The 20,583-nt window shown below is 40.5% G+C and overlaps 1 protein-coding gene across 13 annotated transcripts in view; it reads right to left on the reverse strand.

Moving 5' to 3' along the window:
* The window catches only part of KYAT3 (kynurenine aminotransferase 3), a 53,097-nt gene extending 35,420 nt beyond the window's left edge, over positions 1 to 17,677 (reverse strand). Inside the window, exons 1-3 of one of the 13 annotated variants that reach the window (XM_036828523.1) lie at positions 17,604 to 17,677; positions 11,419 to 11,601; positions 10,383 to 10,482 (exon numbers count right to left, since the gene is read on the reverse strand). In XM_036828523.1, the coding sequence (XP_036684418.1) occupies positions 10,383 to 10,481 (99 nt within the window). In that variant the 5' untranslated portion in view covers position 10,482; positions 11,419 to 11,601; positions 17,604 to 17,677. Of the gene's footprint in view, positions 1 to 10,382; positions 10,483 to 11,418; positions 11,696 to 11,747; positions 12,106 to 13,675; positions 14,289 to 17,341; positions 17,533 to 17,603 lie in introns of those variants that run through there. The other 12 variants (XM_036828573.1, XM_036828583.1, XM_036828553.1 and 9 more) reach the window with 12 other exon arrangements.
* Positions 17,678 to 20,583: the final 2,906 nt, after the last annotated feature.

Genomic DNA, 20,583 nt, shown 5'->3' on the forward strand with positions numbered 1-20,583 from the left:
ACAAAATGAAAACAGATTCACAGATACAGAGAACAAATGAGTGGTTGCCAGAAGGGAGGGGGCGTGAAATAGCTGAACGGGGATTAAGAGGAACAAACCTCCAGTTATGTAAAAAATAAATCATAAGGATGTAATGTACAGCATAAGGAATATGGTCAACAATATTGTAATAACTTCGTATGGGGACAGACGGTTACTAGACTTATTGTTGTGATCATTTCATAATGTATACAAACGTCAAATCGTTATGTAATACACTTGAAACTAACATAATATTGTATGTCAAATACATTTCGACTTAAAAAAAAATGTTTACTGCAATGGTACTGGAACAGGAAAGTCTGGAAAGAAGAAAAAAATGTTACCCATTATCCTAAGACTCAAACATCCTCAAGTTTCAGTTGTATATAATTTGAGGGCCCTACCTGATTGACCTGATGCATCTAGATGGGATAGGACAAGTGTAGAAAAAACCCAGATGGTGAGCTGAAGCTGGGGAAATCAAGGCTGTCGATATCTGTGAATCACAGGGTATGAGTCAAGTATAAAAAAGATAAAGAATGCAAGAAAAGGCCAGAAACAGAAATTACAAAGCTAATTTTTTGAGAGGTGAAGACAATAACCAGGCATGAGAAGCAGATGGACTGAAGTACTTCAAGACTAGGCTGGAGCAGAAAGGGAGCGCCCATGTAATGGGCATGCCTTTAATGTGGTGCCAGGCTGCTGGGGTAGCCTAAACATATATTATCTTTTAGATCTATGAATTAGGTATTTATAGTTGTAATCACATGTGATTTTAAAAAAAATTTTTGCCTTTTCTCTTGACGGAGTATCTTAAACATTTTATGAATTTTCTTAGTCATCATAAAATTTTCACTTTTAATTAGTAGGTAATATTTCAGGTTATGAATCACACCTTACTCCTTCATTCCCCTAGTTTGTGCATTTATTATTCAAGTGTTTGGCAGTTTTAGGTAGTATGTTTCTTCTGTGTATTATGTGGTCCCGGCTTTGTTCCCTTCGGTTTTAGTTTGATGTGGAAAGTGAATGTTTAAACAGATCTGTTTCAAAAAGAAACGTTGTGCCTCTTTCCCTTTGGAAAGGTGATGTATTGACACGTTACCAGTTTGAGAGCCTGCTAGAAATTTGATAGTTCCCCAACCTGACTAAAAGGAAACTTTGTTATACTCTTTCCTAGCTTGGAGAGAGAGAAACAGACCAGTGCATAGATGCCTTTGAAGCTCCAAAACTGTATGAATCAGATCTCTTCGTTGCACAGGCAGAAACTCAATCTCAACAGCTTAGGGAAAAAGAGGAATTTATTAGAAAGCTCATGTCACCATGAGAAGGTAAAAGGTGCAGCCAGCGTCAAGGGTAACACTGAAACCAGAAACTTAAACCTCATCAGGGCTCTGCTTCATCTGCTTTTCTATGCGATCTCTGTCTGCTTTTCTCCACGTGAGACAAAACACAGTTATACCTCCTAATTTCACCGCCATAGAGGGCCTGAGAGCTGCCTTCTCTGGTGCCAATTTCAAAAATTCTAGGGAAGGGCTCTGAATGGCTCCTCCCCCCCTCCCCAATTTAAAAAGTACTATATTAATATGCCTGTTCAGACTATAATGAAAAGATATTGGAGCAGTGTGAAGCAAGATCATGAGAGAAATAGAGATGTAGTCAACCAAGGATGCCATTTTTTTGGATGCTTTTTTTTTTTTCAAATGTACTTACTACCCAATCAAAAAACAGTATAGACCTGACTCCACAATCTCCAGCCCCTCTAGATGTGCTCCCTGAGCTAGAACCTGTCACTGCCCCTGGTAGTATCTTTACAAATATACCAGCGCCTAACAAAACATATGTTTGGAATGGGGAAAAGAGCATTTTCCAGAAAGATAGGAGGAACTGCTGTCCTTAGAAAAAGGGAGGGGGGTCCCAGGTCACAGCAGACTATGAAAGTCCATCTAAATGGGAAGGCTGATAGGGAGAGGGGTGCAGACACCCTACTTCTATGGCAGAGCTGAAGGTATGCAGTGTAAATTTCTATGTCTGGAACAGAGAGCCAGGGAAGAGGTGAATGGAGAACCAAATTCTAAGGCAGGGGTGAAATTAAGTTTCCTCCTATATACCAATGCATTGATTGCAGTATCTCCCTTATATTCGAACCACATTGGCTTTCATTCACTCATGGAACAAATATTTATTGAATACTTATTTTATACAAGGCACTTTTCTTCTTGGGATACATCAGTGAGCAAAACAGACTAAAATTCTCTATTCTCATTGAGCCTTCCTTCTTTCTATGCCTTAGACACTCCAGGTTTGTTCCCATCTGTCATGGATTATATTACTCTGTATAATTATTCACCCCTCTTTTTCGGAAGGAGTGACTTTGAGATTGGACATGTGATTTGCTCTGGTCAGTGGAATGTGAGTGAATGTGACATATGGTCCAGGAGAAACTTTAAAAGCTGTTGCATGGTTTGGCTCAGCCTCTGGTTCTTCTCTCCTCTACTGTGCGAAGACCATGTCTCAGGTAGGGGTTACATTTTTACCTTAGATCCTGAAATTAAAAGACACATAAAGTGTAGCTGCAACCTGCAGCAAAGCCACAGCTGACTTATAGCCTACATAAAACCTGAGTGAGAATGGGAAGGTTACTGTTATAAGAAGGTAAGATTTGGTGGCTTTTGTTACAGCAGCAGAGCTGACTGATATAAAAGCTTCTGCAACTGCTGTGTCCTCTGCCTAGAATGCCCTCTCTTAGGTCTTCATGTGGCTGGTTCCTTATGTCCTTCTATTCGATATGCTCTCTATTCAAATAGAACCTCCTCAGAGAGGGCTGCCAAAACTATATGCCCTAATGTTACTCACCCCCTCTCTCCCACCAGTACCACCAATGGTTTTAGCAGTTTTCTCTATTTCATTTTCTTATGACATTCACAACTACCTAAAATTATTTTAACTTGTAAATGATCTGTCTCTCACTAAAATGAAAACCTCAGAAAACAAGACTTGTGCTGCTCATTGCTGTATCTCCAGTATCTAAAATCATGTATGAAAGGTAATGTGTTCAAAAGTATTTTTTGAACATATGAATGAAATCCTACCTCTTTAATTATCCTCATGTTGAATTATTTCAATGGCATTCTGCCTCTAATCCATCCTTTGCAGTGCTCCAGAGCTAGACACTTAAAACACAGACTGGGGGATGCTATTAGCTTGCTCTAAAATCTCCAGAGACTCCTCAGTCCACGAAACGTAACTCAAATTCGAACCTGGCACTCAAGGCTCTTAATCTCCTTTCAGCCTTCTCTCGCTCTGTGCTGCTGCCTCATATACGGTGACTCAACAGCATTGGACCACTTGCCACTCTCTAATTACCTTCAGTGCGTTTCTGTTTCCGATGCTTTTATTCAAGTTCTTCCCTCTGTTTGAGATGATCTTCTCCATAATCCCCACTGTGGTTGGCTCAGAAATGACCTCCCCAAAAAACATCTGCATCTTATCCCTGAAACCTGTGAATGTTACCTTATAGGGCAATATATAGCCTTATATCCTTGCAGATGTGATTAAATTAAGGATCTTGAGATGAGGAGATAATTTTGGATTATCCAGGTGGGCCCTAAATTTAATCACAGGTATCCATATAAGAGGGAGGCAGAGAGAGAGAGATTATATACACACAGAGAAGGCCATGTGAAGATGGAGCAGACAGTGATTTGAAGATGCTGGCAATGAAGATTAGAGTGATGTGGCCATAAGCCAAAGAATACCAGCAGCCGTCAGAAGCTGGAAGAGGCTGGACTGGATTCTCTCTAGAGCCTCTGGGGGGGACTCTGGGTGACAATGATGCATCAAGGTAGGTTCAATGTTTGTAATAGATACACCACTCAGGTGAGGGATGTTGATAATGAGAGAGGCTATGCATGTGAGGGCCAGGGGATACATGGGAACTCTGTAGGTTCTGCTCAATTTTGCTCTGAAGCTATAATGTTCTTTAAAAAAAAAGTTTATTAAAATTTTAAAAACTTAAAAAAAAAAAAAGAGCTGCCAGGGTATTGTGAAATCATGTTCTCTTTCTCCCTTTGGACAAAATGCTGCTCAAGCAAGCAGACACTAACAGAATTATCTCACAGGTATTAGATGTTTTCTAAGGTATCGCTCTCCATTCAAAAAAGCAGACAAATTACATTCTTTTGCCACTAGATGGCATAGGAAAATAACAGAATGTTCCTGTAATGAAAAAACTGAAAGTGGAAATGCAAAGTAGGGATGTAGACTTAAAAGACTCAACAAAATATAAAACACTCATATACATGTTACCCAGATTCAATAATGATATCAAGATTTTGCCTCATTTGCTTCATCTCTCCTGCTTTTCCTTTTCTTTCTTTCTTTCCTTTTTTAATTGCTGAGTAATTTTAAAGCAAATCCTAGAACTTAAGTCATTTTGCCACTATATACTTGGCACATATCTCTAAAAAACATTGATATTCTCTTATATAACTTCAATGTCATCATCACAGCTTACTAACAATGATTCCTTGATATCATCTAATACCCAATCTACAGTCATATTACTCTGAGTGTCTTTAAAAATATCTCTTTACATTTCTGTTGATTGGGTCAAGTTCCTAAACAAGGTCCATATATCATACTGGTGGTTAAGCCTCTTTCCACCCCAGAGCAGTCCCTCTGAAACACTACCCACCACCACTTTTCCCCTGTGCTGACTTGTTGAAGAAACCAAGTCAGGAATCTATCCTGTGGTTAGGACCCACATTCTGGATTTGTTTGCTTTTCCAATTCGTTACATAACTTGGTCCTCAATCTACCATATCTCCTATAACTGGTCTGCACTTACAGTCACTATATAATATCCTTTCTTGAGTAGACAGAGCCAGACTTTTAGAATACCAGAGCTAGACACAGGTGAGAATGGTATTTTAGTTATGCCACTTATAAGCTGTGTGACCTTGGGCAAGTTACTAAACCTATTTAAGCCTCCACTGTTTCATTTGTAAAACAGGATTATAACAAATCATAACTTGAAGAATTTTGTAAATATAAAGTGACATAATAAGGGGATTAGATCAAGATGGCAGAGTAGGAGGACATGGAGATCACCTCCCCTAACAAACACATCAAAAATACATCTACAGGGGACTTCTCTGGTGGCGCAGTGGTTAAGAATCCACCTGCCAATGCAGGGACATGGGTTCGAGCCTTGGTCTGGGAAGATCCCACATGCCGTGGTGCAACTAAGCCTGTGTGCCACAACTACTGAGCCTGAGCCCTAGAGCCTGTGAGCCACAACTACTGAGCCCACGTGCCACAACTACTGAAGCCCGTGTGCCTAGAGCCCGTGCTCCACAACAAGAGAAGCCACCGCAATGAGAAGCCTGTGCACAGCAAAAAAGAGTAGCCCCGCTCACCGCAGCTAGAGAAAGCCCACGCGCAACAACAAAGACCCAATGCAGCCAAAAAAAATAGATAAATAAAAATAAATAAATAAATTTACCAAAAAAAAAGAATGCACAGACTGAATATAGCATAGTAAGATGTTTAAAAAAAAAATACATCTACATGTGGAATGATTCTCATGGAAGACTAACTGGAAATTGACAGAAGAACGCCTATACAACCAAAGCTGCAAGAAAGATTTCCACGTAACTGGGTAGAATAGAAAAAAGGCTTAGGGTAGGGAGGTCCGCCACAGTGAGGGATCTGAAAGGTCTGAGAAAACCCTCACCCTGGGGAGCAAGCAGGTTGAGCCACAGATGGGGTGTCCTAGTCCCAGGGTCCTACATGGAAGAGACAAGCCCCCTGGCTGCTGGGACAATTGCTGGAACAGAGAGAATGGAGAAGCCTAGACTTTACCTGTGAAGAGTACATGGGGGCTGGCCTGCCAATAAACAGGGCAGAGAGAGCTCTGCACTGGTGGCTGCTGGCTCGCTACATTTCCCAATCCGAGCAGAAAGAACACCCCAGCCCCACCCACTCCACATCACAGCTTGGCACTAGATCTGGGGCAGACACGTCCTGGGAGAAGACTCGAACTAGGGACACAGAGATGGCCTAGGGGCCTGGGTTGTGGTCCAGCTGGAGTGGTGGCCGTTGTTAGCGCTTACTCCTGCAGTGCCTGGGAACCACTGTGACCAACATGATGAGGTCCCTTTCACAGACACATGAGTGTACCACCTCCACCCACTCGACGCCAGAACTTGGCACTGGATCTTGGGCAGACAGGTCCTGGGAGAAGACTGCCACAGAGGCAGCCCAGATCTCTGGCAGCAGCACAGTCGCCTCATTTCTTACAGCCACAATGTCCTGGCCCCAGCCCCAGCCTAGTGAGTGCTTGGCCTGCCTACTCCACACCACAGCCTTGCACTAGATCAGGGATAACCACAACAGGGTTAGGGATGTGACTTTGGGTTGTGTCTGAGTGGAGCCACAGACACCTACTCAGGTGGTGCATCAGACCTCTGTGAGTGCACGAGCCAAACACTCAAGCGGAATGAAGCCTGATCAATCCAGAACCTCAGTGCTTCTGCTCCAAAAACTGGTGAGTAGACCCTACCACTGACAGGGTGGCGACAGCCACAGAGCAGACAGGAAGTCCTGCTTCAGACCCTGCACAGGCTCTAGATCCTCCAACACCAACCACAACCCCTAACAAGGTGATAGCAGTCAGCACATCCTAAGGGAGGAGCTGGCTGGCAACCATATCAAAACCAGCCTTCGCACCAAAGACACTGGTGTGTGTCTTTGAAGGATATGCACAGTCTGTACAGGGATGCTCCAACATGAAAGCACCCCTACAAGACCACAATAGATAACCATTTCTCCCCAGTTCAGACAGAAAGAGAAAGTTAAGTCAAATGAAAAGGCAGAGGAAATCCTCCCAATTAAAAGAGCAAGAGAAAGCCCCTGAAAAAACTAAATAATGAAACATATAATCAGTCTACCAGACACTGAGTTCAAAGAGTTATTAATAAAAATGCTGACTGAATTAAGAAAGAGAATTGATCTAAACACAGATTATTTCAACAAGGAACTATAAAGACCCAATTGAAAACAGATAATTAAATTTCTGAGATAAAAAGCACTCTAGGAATAATGAATAGCCATCTTAATGACACAAGAAATAATCTGGAAGATAAAATAAATCATCCAATCAGAATAACAGACAGAAAAACAAATAAAAAAAAAAAAAGAAAAAAAAGAAAGCAACATATGAGATCAATGGGATAATATAAAGTGTGCCAATCTATGTATAATAGGGGTTCCAGAAGGTGAAGAGAGAGAAGGGATTGAAAATGTATTTAAAGAAATTATGGCTGAAAAATTCCCAAATATAAAGAAGGTAACAGATATCCAGGTATAGGAATCACAGAGAGTCCCCAACAAGAGGGACTCAAACAGACCTACAGTAAGACATAATTAAAATAGCAAAAGTAAAAGAGAGAATTCAAAAGGCAGCAAGGGAAAACCAAAGAATCATTTACAAGGGAACACCCATGAGACTATCAACTGGTAGAGGACCCAGAAAAACAAAACACAAAGTGAAAGAGGGGTAATTGCAATACCACAGAGATTAAAAAAAAAAAAAAAAAAAGAGAATACTGTGAACAATTATGTGCCAACAAACTGGACAACCTAGGAAAAATGGACAAATTTCTACACATACAGCTTGCCAAGAATGAGTCAAGAAGAAACAATTTAAACAGACCAATCACTAGAAGCAAAATAGAATCTGTAATTTAAAAAACTCCTCGCAAACAAAAGATCAGGACTCAATGGCTTCAATGGGGAATTCTACCAAACAAACAAAAAAAGAACTTATTCTTCTCACAGTATTCCAAAAAACTGAAGAAGAGGGAAAACTCCCAAATTCACTCTACAAGGCCACCATTACCCTGATACAAAACCAGACAAGGACACTACAAAAAAAGAAAATTATTACAGGCCAATATCTTTGATGAATATAGAGGCAAAAATCCTCAACAAAAGATTAGCAAACCGAATCCAACAATACTTAAAGAGAATCATATACCATGATCAAGTTGGATTTATTCCAGTGTCACATGAATGGTTCAACATACACAAATCAATCAATGTGATACACCATATCAACAAAAGGAAACGCAAAAACTACATGTATTCTCAATAGATGCAGAAAAAGCATTTGACAGAATTCAATATCCATTCATGGTAAAAACTCTTGTCAAAGTGAGTATAGAGGGAACATATTTCAACATAATAAAGGCCACTTATGACAAACCCACAGCTAACATAATATTCAATGGTGAAAAGCTGAAAGCCTTCCCACTAAATTCAGGAACAAGACAAGGATGCCCACTTTCACTGCTTTTATTTAACATAGTATTGGAAGTCCTAGACACAGCAATCAAACAAGAAAAAGAAATAAAAGGTATCCAAATTGGAAGGGAAGAGGTCAAACTGTCACTATTTGCAGATGACATGATACTCTATGTAGAGAACCATAAAGTCTCACACAAAACCCATTAGAACCAATAAATTAATTCAGCAAAGTTGCAGAATACAAGATTAATATACAGAAATCTATTGCTTTTCTATTCCTAATAAAATATCAGAAAGTGAAAGTAAAAAAAAAAAATCCCATTTAAAATCACATAAAAACAAAACAAAACAAAACAAAAAACTTAGGAAGAAACTTAACTAAGGAGGTGAAAGATTTATACACTGAAAACTATAAAACACTGATACAGGAGATTGAAGATGATTCAATGAAATGAAAAGATATCCTGTGCTCTTGAGTTGGAAGAATTAATATTGTAAAATGGCCATACTACCCAAAGCAACCTACAAATTTAATGTGACCTCTATCAAATTGCCCATGAAACTTTTCACAGAACTAGGATAAATAATCCTAAAATTCATAGGGATAGGGAGGGTGGGAGGGAGACGCAAGAGGGAGGGGATATGGGGATATATGTATACATATAGCTGATTCACTTTGTTATACAGCAGAAACTAACACACCATTGTAAAACAATTATACTCCAATAAAGATGTTAAAAAAAAAATTTATAGGAACCATAAGAAATCCAGAATTGCCAAAGCAATCCTGACGAAAAAGAACAAAGCAGTAGGCATAACCCTCCCAGACTTCAGACAATACTACAAACCTACAGTAATCAAAATAGCATGGTATTGGCACAAAAACAGACACCCACATTAATGGAACAGACTAGAGAGGCCAGGAATAAACCCACCCAGCTATGGTCAACTAATCTATGACAAAGTAGGCAAGAATATACATGGAGAAAAGATAATCTCTTCAATAAGTGGTGCTGGGACAACTGGACAGACACATGTAAAACAGTAAGGTTAGAACATTCCCTCACACCATATACAAAAATAAACTCAAAACAGCTTAAAGACCTACATGTAACATATAACATCATAAAACACCTAGAAGAGAACATATGTGAAACAGTCTTTGACATAAATTGTAGCAATATTTTCTTAATTAGCCTCCCAAGGCAAAAGAAATAAAGGAAAAAATAAGCAAATGAGACCTAATCAAACTTAAGTTTTTGCACAGCAAAGGAAACCATCAATGAAACATAAAGACAACCTACAGAATGGGAGATAATTCCATTTACAATGGAAGGAACCCAAGCATCAACAGATGACTGGCATAAGAAGATGCAGTATATATACAATGGAATATTACTCAGCCATAAAAAAGAATGAAATATTGCCATTTGCAGCAATGTGGATGGACCTAGAGAATATTATGCTTAGTAAAGTAGGTCATACAGAGAAAAACAAATACTATATGACAGCACTTATATGTGGAATCTAAAAATACAAATGAATGTATATACAAAACAGAAACAGGCTTACAGACATAGAAAACAAACTTATGATTATCAAAGAGTGTGCAGGGGGAGGGAATTAGGAGTCTGTGATTAACAAACTACTATACATAAAATAGATAAGCAACAAAGATTTACTGTATAACACATGGAACTATACCCAATATCTTATAATAACCTATAACGAAATATAATCTGCAAAAAAACTGAATCACTATGCTGTACACCTGAAACTAACATAATATTGTAAATTAACTATACCTCAATTTAAAAAAATAAAAAATAAAGTGAGATATTGAATAAAATGCCCAGCAATATGCCTGATACATAGACAGGCAAGCAGCTGCCCAGTGAAGGTCAGGTCTAGCTGATGACAAGAGATAATTTCAGTTTATGTAACAGAAATATCCATTCTAATAAAATAATTATAAAGTAGCTAAAAAATTATGTTTTTTGGACATTGCAGAATATGTGCAATATTATTTCTGTAAGTGATTAAGCAATACTTACAGCAGAAGTAGAGAGTCCAAGGATTTTTGAAGCACAAATTGTCTTCAGGAATTTAGGTCTACTGCTAAGGGTGCACAGTCTCCCCCGGGCCAAAAACATGCTACAGGACAAAAGAAAAAATTTTTAAGGGAGTAAATATATACTTATATCACTATTAAACATTTATAGCTAGGTGATAGACCATAAACTTGTATAAAATAGAAATAAAATTTATTGATAGCTGAGTTTTCTATGATATAATCTCTCATCACTAGAATCATTCTAATCATTCTAATAGAATCCTCCTTATACAAATTTATGCATGTGTCGTTTTAAAGTAGAGATCTGTAAGGATATGGTGAATTTAAAAAACAAAGTTCTAATTTAGCCAAGAGCATTAAACTACAGGAAGTAAAAGTTCCATTCCTAGTAGGCATAAAATCCAGAATATTTCAGTCTAAGAACTACTTAAATTTCGGAATCATCTGGAGAAGTCACTAGTAAAAACGCAATTTGCAACAGTAAATTAAAGTTGTTAGAAACAGGTTATTTAGAAAGTTGTTTGAAAAGGATTATAGTAGGTCCTTGATAAATATGAAGAATATATGAATGAATCTTCCCTTATTTTCTCAGGTGGTACTGCCTTCAACAATTCCAGAAGATAGCTAGGTAGCTGGAATCTTGAAATGGCTTGCTAAGAGGCATGAATCTGGATTACTTCTCTACTTGTAAGGAAATCATTATCAATCATGGGTCAAAGTAGGGAGATCAAAGCAAAATGGAATTCTTATTATACTGCCATTTAGAAGTGAAAGCATTCAGGAAAGCAGAAACTTCCCATAAGGTTTTACTCTGACAATGTTCTATCAGTGGATGGCATTTCCTTCACCTCTAATAATCAAACTTTTAGAAAAAAAAGACATACTTTATGGATTCAAAGGGACCACTGAAACTATCAATAGCTATGAATCTCTTTAAGTTACCAAAATGTGAAGTGTACAGATGTGAAAAATAATATATTGGATGTTTCTTAAAAAGTGAAATAGAAAATCCTTACCTTGTCAATAAAATCTCAGCTTAAATGGCAGCCTCTTAGACATTCTACATCACATCAGCCTAGGATAATTCTCTGCAAAGCACTTTCTGTTTGTTTGGCTGACCACTCACTCATTCATTCGATAATTTAATGCAAGCGCCATGAACAGGGGGACCTGGTGCGATTAGTTCACCACTGTCTTCTCTGGCACATAGGAGGCACGTGATAAACAAATGTGTCAAATGACTGAATGAATACATAAAATCACATTATAAATTAATGATTTAAGTGAACTATTTATGATGAGTCCTTTTATGAAATACTGATTCCTTTGTAAAGTAAATAATTACCTCTTATGTTTTACGCCTTTCAAGTCAAAGACCAGGTGTTCTTAAATCAAGAAATGCCTATTCTTTGGTCATTAATAGTTCTGTTCAGGAATAAAATATTAATTGGATTAGGCAGTAGGGCTAGTTCTGAGGAAAGGTATTACCAAACAACAGTGACTATGTTGAACAATCTTCATTCAGTATCATAGAGTTACTTAATTTAGGACAATATATTTTTCAGAAAATAAATGCCCATTTATTTAAATTCAACCTAATTTATTTGGTATTAAGGAAAGTATAAGTAAAATTCTTTCTTGCAAGTAGAAAAGTGAGAGACACCTCTTCTACCTTCTTCAGATAAATGGGGTTGGGGAGCTGGGAGGGAAGCAAACAGGACTAGGAGTCAGGATACCTGGATTCTAACCCTTATTTTTGATACTAAAAAAAGGTTTCTATCCTTGGACAATTCCCTGACCCTTGGTGGGCCTTAGTTTCCCCATATTTCAAAACAGATGAATAAATGAATCCTTGGTTTCAAGGTAATCTCAGAAAGTACAGTAAGTCAGTGGCTGGTTGTGTGTGACCTCAGACTGCAGGTCTTGGGAGATTCCCCCCAGGTTGGGTGAACCACACCCTCTGGCCACCACACCTCAATACCCATTCCCCTTTGAAAGTTGACACTAAATCTACCTGTTTTCATCTGGAAATCCCAAAGCCTAATTCCCACCTCTTCTTCCCTGTTTTCTGCAGCACATTACCGCCATAATGCAATGTATTGCCTGGAAACTGACCCAGCCTTTCATTTCTCTTCCACTTTCCAAACTTTCTACTGTGTCTTTTGGAACAGCTGCACCATTCTCAGCAAATCCCATTACATCTTTATGTTTTCAGAGTGTTCCTTGTACCTCCTAGCTTGAACTGAAACCTTATTGCTCCCTGAAGATACCACTCCTACATGCCTCAGTGTCAGCTTTTGCTTGTATATGCCCCACTTATCTCTTTCTTACCGTCTATTTTACCATCACCAGACTACTACTTCCCTCATCTGCCTCAATGATATTATCTTCTGGCCTGCTGATAACCCCTTGTCATTCATTAGAGATTTTGTCATTAGGCACACAGTTTTCTTCTCAACTCTAAGTACTGTGATCATCCCAGGTAATTCCCATGTCTTCAGAGATGGCCCATCCAACAACTGACATCCCTGTGCCCATCGCTCTTCTCTTCCATCCCACCCTAGGCACTCTCTCCTACAGTCACACCCTGCACCTTGCCATTACCTCAATCTGGTCTAATTCCAAAACAATTAATTGAAGTATTCTGATCTTTGACCATAAACTACCTATCCTTCCAATTTGCTTACTTATTCCAATGATTACTATTCTTAAATATCATCAAGATCTCTAGGAGGCTGCCTCTCCTTTTCTCAATCAGCCCTCACCTTCCTTTATTTTCCAATTTAGACACCAGTTCCACTGCTTCAATAATGTTCTTTACAATGCCCTAGCTCCCCCTGTCTGTCTTTTATTGATAGGTATCTATAAAACCCTGGCCCTGGACGAACTCAATTACAGTGTCTGTTTTTCCTATGGCCCATGAAGCTGTGGACTGCTGGAGAAAATCACAAAGGATAGGATTGGTTTCACCACAAATTATGGTCATTAATCTCAAATTGACCCCCAACACTCTCCAGCATTTCTACTATACTCTATAGGTAGAGGATGGCAGAATATACCCACCCCCCCCCAAATTGCCACTTTGGCCTAAGGATTATTGTGAGCTAAAGGCACTGGAAAAACAGCCGAGGCAAGAAGAGTGATCTGATCTCCCCCTTTCTTCCTGAAAACAGGAGATAAAATTCCCATGTGAAAGATACCTGCCCTATACTGGGAAAAAAGAAACACTCTTAGACAGGGAGTTAAAGCGGAGAGAATTCTGTGCAAACAGACCTTGTTAAAATAATTCTTATCTTCCTTTAGTCTCCCCATATTTTTGGGTTACTTTTCCACAATGGCCTCTCTTTGTTCAATCTAGCATAAAAGCACTTGGTTTTGCTACTTCTTTGGGTCTTCATTTCCTTGTGAAAGCTCCTGTGTCACATAGAACTTTTATCAAATGTGTGCTTTTCTCCTGTTAATCTGTTTTATGTCAGTTTAATTCTTGGGCCCAACCAAAAGCCATAAGAGAATAGGCAAGATTTCTCTCCCATAGTACAAAATGATTATTTAAATTTTTCCCACACTCCTCTAACATAAAACCCTCTTTAGTCTAAGCAGATGACCTTGCTCTCTATCACAGAGAAAATAGAAGCCATCAGATGCGAACTCTTTCAACCTACCCACATCTAAAAAACCAAACCTGAAAATATTCCTTTTTTCTTCCTACTATAATAAAGGAAGTGATCCTGCTACAAAAGGACAGTCCCTCCTCCCATGACTTAGATGTCATTCCTCTCCCCTCCACAGAGACTTTGCTCCATTGATTATTACCCCTCTCCTCGGCATATTCAGCTTTCCTTGCTCAAGTCCCTTCTAGTTATTGGGTTGGCCAAAAAGTTTAAGGTAAAAATAAAAGACACATTATTCATTTTCACCAAGAACTTCATTGAACAACGTATTCACTGTTTTGTTCCACGACCTTCTGCCATTTTTCAGGCAACTTCATAATTCCATCTTCCCAAAACTTTTTACCTTTTTGAGCAAAGAACTGTTCCAGGTGCCTTTTACAGTCTTCGAGGGAATTAAAATTTTTTCCATTAAGAGAATTTTGTAAAGACCGAAATAAATGGAAATCCAAAGGTACAATGTCTGGTAAATACGGCAGATGAATCAGAACTTCCCAGCCAAGCTGTTTTTGTCTGGTCATCAAAGAAACATGTGGTCTTGCATTATCCTGATGGAAGATCATGCGTTTTCTGTTGACTAATTCCGGACGCTTTTTGTCAACTGCTGCTTTCAGTTGGTCTAACTGGGAGCAGTACTTGTTGGAATTAATCGTTTGGTTTTCTGGAAGGACCTCATAATAGAGGACTCCCTTCCAATCCCACCATATACACAACATCACCTTCTTTAGGTGAAGACCGGCCTTTGATGTGGTTGCTGGTGGTTCATTTCCCTTGCCCCACGATCTCTTCCGTTCCACATTATTGTACAGTATCCACTTTTCATTGCCTGTCCCAATTTGTTTTAAAAACGTAACGTTTTCATTACGTTTAAGTAGAGAATTGCATGCGGAAGTATGGTCAAGAAGGTTTTCTTCCCTTAACTTATGTGGAACCCAAACATCAAAGTGATTCACATAACCAAGCTGATGCAAATGATTTTCAATGCTTGATTTGGATATTTTGAGTATGTTGGCTATCTCCCAAGTGGTATAATGTTGATTGTTGTCAATCAACGTCTCGATTTGATCACTATCAACTTCAACTGGTCTACCCGACCATGGAGCATCGTCCAGCGAGAAATCTCCAGCACAAAACATCACAAGACACTTTTGACACGTTCAGTCAGTCACAGCACCTTCTCCATACACTGCAGAAATTTTTTTTTGCACTTAGGTTGCGTTTTTACCTTTCTTGAAACAATAAAGCATAATATGCAGAAAATATTGCTTTTTTCTTCCATCGTCAATATTAAAATGGCTATACAAAAATTCACCAATTTTGATAAGTTTTTAAAAAATGCACGCTGATATCACAGCTGTCACAATACAATCTAATAAAATTGTTTCGAATGAAGTTAAAGACAACTAAGTGCTACTACAGCCATCTTATTGAAAAAAACCGAACTTTTTGGCCAACCCAATGAAAACATCATTTTATTAACTGTCCCCTTTCCTCAATCTATACTCCTTAACCCAGCGCAATCTGAGTTTTGTACCCATCATTCCATAGAGGCAGCTCTTGTGCAAGTCAATTTTGACATTCATATTGTTAAATTCACTGGACATTTTGCAATTCTCACTTTCCTTGAGCTCTCTGCAGCTTTAGATCAGCAGGTCAAGCCCTGTCTCCTCCCAGAAACACCACTTTCCCTTGGCTTTTGACCTATGACAATCTTTCATTTTCCCAAACTTAAATGACAGAATTCCTCAATGCCCAGATCTTTTTTCTTCTCACTCATTACTCTCTCACTAGGTAATTTCATTGTAAAAGGAACTGTGAGGGCACCAGTGAATTACTGGCTCCAAAGAAATCTAAGCAGGCTGACAGATACAGATTCAGAACCCCTGAAGCTTTTTTTCTTCTGTACTTTAAATAAACATTTTTTGAGCAGCACTTTTCTAAAGCAATTAACATTCCATATGCATATTTACCGAGAAGCTAAATGAATAAATTGGGATGTCACTGAAAAGCTGGACAAAATCAAAAGGTATATGGCTTTTCATTTTAAACAATATTTTCACTGTTTCATTTATACTTAAAACCAGTGTTCTGTGAAGAAAATCAGGAAATTGTGAATCAGGGTGATCTAGTAAACCTGATTATGGCATATTATACATAAGATAAGCTCCGTAGTCATATACGCATGATCAATAGAAAATTAAACTATTTATTATCATTGGTGTAGACTGTTTAAAATGAAGATACAGAAGATATGTGTGGCACAGCGTGGGGGGACCTGAAGCTGAGAAGGCTGATGGATTGTTGGAGAATCCAGAGCTAAAAGATGAGTAAAGCAGTCAAGATGCATTGTAAAAAGTTTGAAACTCTGGACTTAAACCCAGATAATCAATTCATAACCACTTTGCATACGTGGAGGAGAGGCAGGAAAAGATTTAGTGAATTTCACAAAGTACAGATGTTCAGGTTAACAGCAAGCTCAAGGAAGATTAATGTGAGGTGACTGCAAAAAGGCCTAGTGCTAATGAATGCACAACCCAGGTTAAGAGTCTGACCCAAGGAAAGTTTATTTCCACCTCACGCTCTGCCTGTTGGTCCACTTCTAGAATGTTTATAAGGCTTACTGATACAACAGAGGGCATATAGGAGGTGAACAAGGTACTGGCGGGGGAAGTACAGTGGGAATAAGCCTGAAAGCCACGTCACTGAAGCAAGAATGGAAAAAATCAGCCATACTGAGCCGGCACAAGACTTAAGTTAGGAGACATGATCCTGAAATTGCTGAAAAGCTGTTTTGTGAAAATGGGATTCGTGTAATTAATTATAAATTTCTGCAGAGGTAAGGAATCTGGCTGTCCGGTTTAAGTTGTCATGAGTTTGGTTTCAGCCCCACGTGAGTTAAAACTTTGTAATGGTGGGTGTGCAGCCCGGTGTGGAAGGAGCCAGCTGCCCGGCTGCGCCCTTAGGTAGCAGCGGAAGAGCCGCGCGCCAGCAAGACGGAATTATGTCCGTACTGGGTTGGGGGCTCCAAAAGCAACAGATTGGGCCTCTTTTCTCTTTTATCTAAAAACTATGGGTTCCACTAAGAGTCACTTATGTGGCAAGTGAGCAGCCTTTGTCCCCTTTTTTTAATTGAGAATCCCGATTACGGATGAACTGGAGTCGGTGTCAGCTTCCCACACCGTTTACAAAATGCCCAAATTGCAAAAATGAAGCGCAAAAGGAGCAGACGAGGACCGGGGTCCAAGGGACCCCACCCTAGAAGACCAGTCACCTCAGGGCCATTCCCTCTCCGGAGCAAGCAAACTCTGAAATTCCAGCGCTGACCCTCTGCTACCAGCCCCGTGGTCCGCCAGGGCCCGGGGGTCAGCGGCCCAGGCCCGCGCTCCCGCCTCAGCTCCGGAAGGCGAGTCCGAATGCTGAAGGAAATCCAGCCCTGGCTCTTCCTCCCAGCCCGCCAGGCGCGCGGCCCGGCGAGCGCACCCCAGCTAGGCCTCCCTCCCTCCCTCCCAGCCTCCCTCCGCGCGGCTCCGCACCCGAGACCACTGCCGTCACCACCACCAAGTGCCCGCCTTGCGCCCCACTCACACCCCTCGCGCGAACAGCTCGCCTCCCGAAGTTCCAGTCCCGCGAGGTCTCGAGAGCCTGATGGGGCGGGACTCGGACGTGGGGGCGGAGCCTGGACGGGATTGACTGTGGGGTAGGAATTCCAAACGCCGATTGGCTGAGGGGTAGGCCGGGGTAGCGGACTGGACGCAACTGGGCGGGCGTGGTGAAGGGGGCGGTGAAAGGCGCCGGGCACTGGAGAGTAAGGGGGCGGGATGGAGGTTGCGCGGGGATGTGGCCGGGGATTGGCTGTGGGGTCTAGACTCCGGCGCGATGTGCTGTGAGGACAGCCGGGAACCCGGACTGGACTTGGCAGGTGGAGGTGCGGAGCCGGATCAGGGCCGTGCAATAGACGCGGGTCTGGGTAAGGGGTGGAATGGGGCGGAGGCTTGTAGATGGCCGGGATTGGATATGAAATTGAGGTCTAATTGGATGTATGTGACCTATTGATTTGGGGCGGGTCATAGGACAAAGGATTGATTTGGAAGAAAAGGCAAGCTGTGAGGTCACAGGGCTTAGGTGAGGGGAAGGCTGTAGTTTGAATGATGTTAGAAGGTGCCAGAGAGGGCAAGGCTAAAGAGAGTGTGCGAAAAGTTTTGTAGATGTATTTATCACCTATGATGGTGGAGAGGGGGAAAAAAAAGGAACTTTACTTTCCTGAACAGTAAAACGAATTCGATCAGAGAACCGAGAATGGAATAGGGTATGAAACTGAGAAGGAAAATAAGTGACACTTTAAACGTGAAGAAGAAAAATCAGCTAAGAGAAAAAGGAACACCAGAAATTACTCCTTTATTGAGGGCAGTGTTAGCAAAAGGAGAGGTTCTGGTAAGAATTAGGTTTCATAACTAGATTTTCCTTATCTCCTAATTTAAGAAAATGAGAGGATAGAAGGAGTTGGGGGGCAGTAGCTTGTTATTCAACTGCAGGGGAAAGAACAAAGATACTCTCTGGTTGAAGGAATCTACTCTGCAACTAGGTACTGCGAGATTCAGAAGATGATTAAGTGAATGGAGAGATGCTTGTGTACAATAGGGACAAGTATTTGAGCTTGTATTGGGTGATTTGGAGGGGAGGGTTCAAGGAAATGGAGATTCATGCTGTTTTGGGTGCTGTCTGGAAGTGGGGGTGATTATTAGATTGGGCATCATAATACATCTTATGTAGAAGAAGGGAGGAAAGTTTCAAGGCTAAGTCTGTAGTTGGTAAAGAAGCAATGGTTTTGCTAGCCGGGAGAAGAGGAGGTTTGCTATTTTTGTAGTTTGCAGTGACCTTGTTTTTATTTGAGTTTAGGCAAGTTTATTGAGTGATCTTATCTGTTGTCTCATTTCATCATAATCAGAGAGTGACTGATGTTAGTGTTCTGTTGGATTTTCATATTTTACAGGGGAACACCAGGTCTAGTTCCTAACAATACCAAAGCCTTAAGGGTAAGTGTCAGTTCAGTTCCTGACGCCAGGTACTGCTTATCTTTTTCTCATATTTAACAAATACATGAATTGAAAACAGAGGTTTGGAGGCTTCTGGGGGAAATGAGGCAGAGAAAGTGAGTGCCTCAAACCTTAAAGAGGAAGAAACAGGCAACAGACAAGTAAGTATATACAATGACTTCAGATGGTGATAAGCGCTATGAAAGAAGCAATGAGGGGTGGAGACTGCAGATAGTTTAAATACGATAGTCAGGATAGGCTTTTTTTGAGAAGGTAACATTTGAACCAGAATTGAATGATAAAGACACAACTTTGCAAAAAATGATTCTGGATAGGAATATAGCAGTTGAAAAGGCTCTGATATGAGAATAAACTTGGCATGCAAGGAATAAGAAAGAGGCCAGTGTGTCTAAAGCACTGTAATCCAGGGAAAAGTGCTTCCAGATTAGGGTGGAGAGGAAAGCAGGGACCAGATCATGCAGAACCCTGAAGACCACAGATAGTTTCGATTTTATATTGAAGTAGCCATTGGAAGATCTTAAGCAGAGGAATAATATAATCTTAATTACATTTTAAAAAGACACTCTAGTTGCTTTGGAGAAGAGACTTGCAGGTAGGCGAGAGTAGAAGCAGGAAGGAGGCGGTTAGGAGGCTGTTAGTGGGAGATATGATGTTGTCTGGGCTAGGGCGGTGGCAGAGGAAGAAAAGGGGGCTAGGGTCACAACGTTCATTCTGCTGACATTCACTTATTCCTCTTTTTCAGCTCTACCACTCCACAGCCACCTCTGCCTAGTTTCTCCTAATTCAGACACTCTCTGTTTACCCTCTTCAGAGTATAAACTGCCAATCTCTTGCTGAGGTGAAGGAGGAAATTTGGTGGGGATGTGTGAATTTGCAGTGTGGATCTGAGGATCTAGCTGTTTCTTAGAAAGGCCTTTAAATGACCCTCGTGTTTTTAGTCCTGAACTTTTGGAGAGTTCTGTGGAGGTAGATCTAGTTGCTTTTTTGGCTTTCTTTGTGATGAATCTGGGATTCTTCTTTTTTTTTTTTTTTAATAAATTTATTTATTTATTTATTTATGGCTGTGTTGGGTCTTCGTTGCCATGCGAGGGCTTTCTCTAGTTGCGGCAAGTGGGGGCCACTCTTCATCGGGGTGCACGGGCCTCTCACTATCGCGGCCTCTCTTGTTGCGGAGCACAGGCTCCAGACGCGCAGGCTCAGTAATTGTGGCTCACGGGCCTAGTTGCTCCGTGGCATGTGGGATCTTCCCAGACCAGGGCTCGAACCCGTGTCCCCTGCATTGGCAGGCAGATTCTCAACCACTGCGCCACCAGGGAAGCCCGGGATGCAGCTTTTTTGAATCTGCTGTCAGTTTCTACCTGCCTGTTTGCTTTCTAAGGTCTATAAACTTGTTGTCACTGTCTTTCCCCTTGTTCTTTTTCTCACAGGTTTATGGCTTGAAAGAACCCCCTCACTGTTA

The sequence above is a fragment of the Balaenoptera musculus genome, chromosome 1 (assembly GCF_009873245.2).
Source record: "Balaenoptera musculus isolate JJ_BM4_2016_0621 chromosome 1, mBalMus1.pri.v3, whole genome shotgun sequence".
Classification (NCBI taxonomy): Eukaryota; Metazoa; Chordata; class Mammalia; order Artiodactyla; family Balaenopteridae; genus Balaenoptera; species Balaenoptera musculus.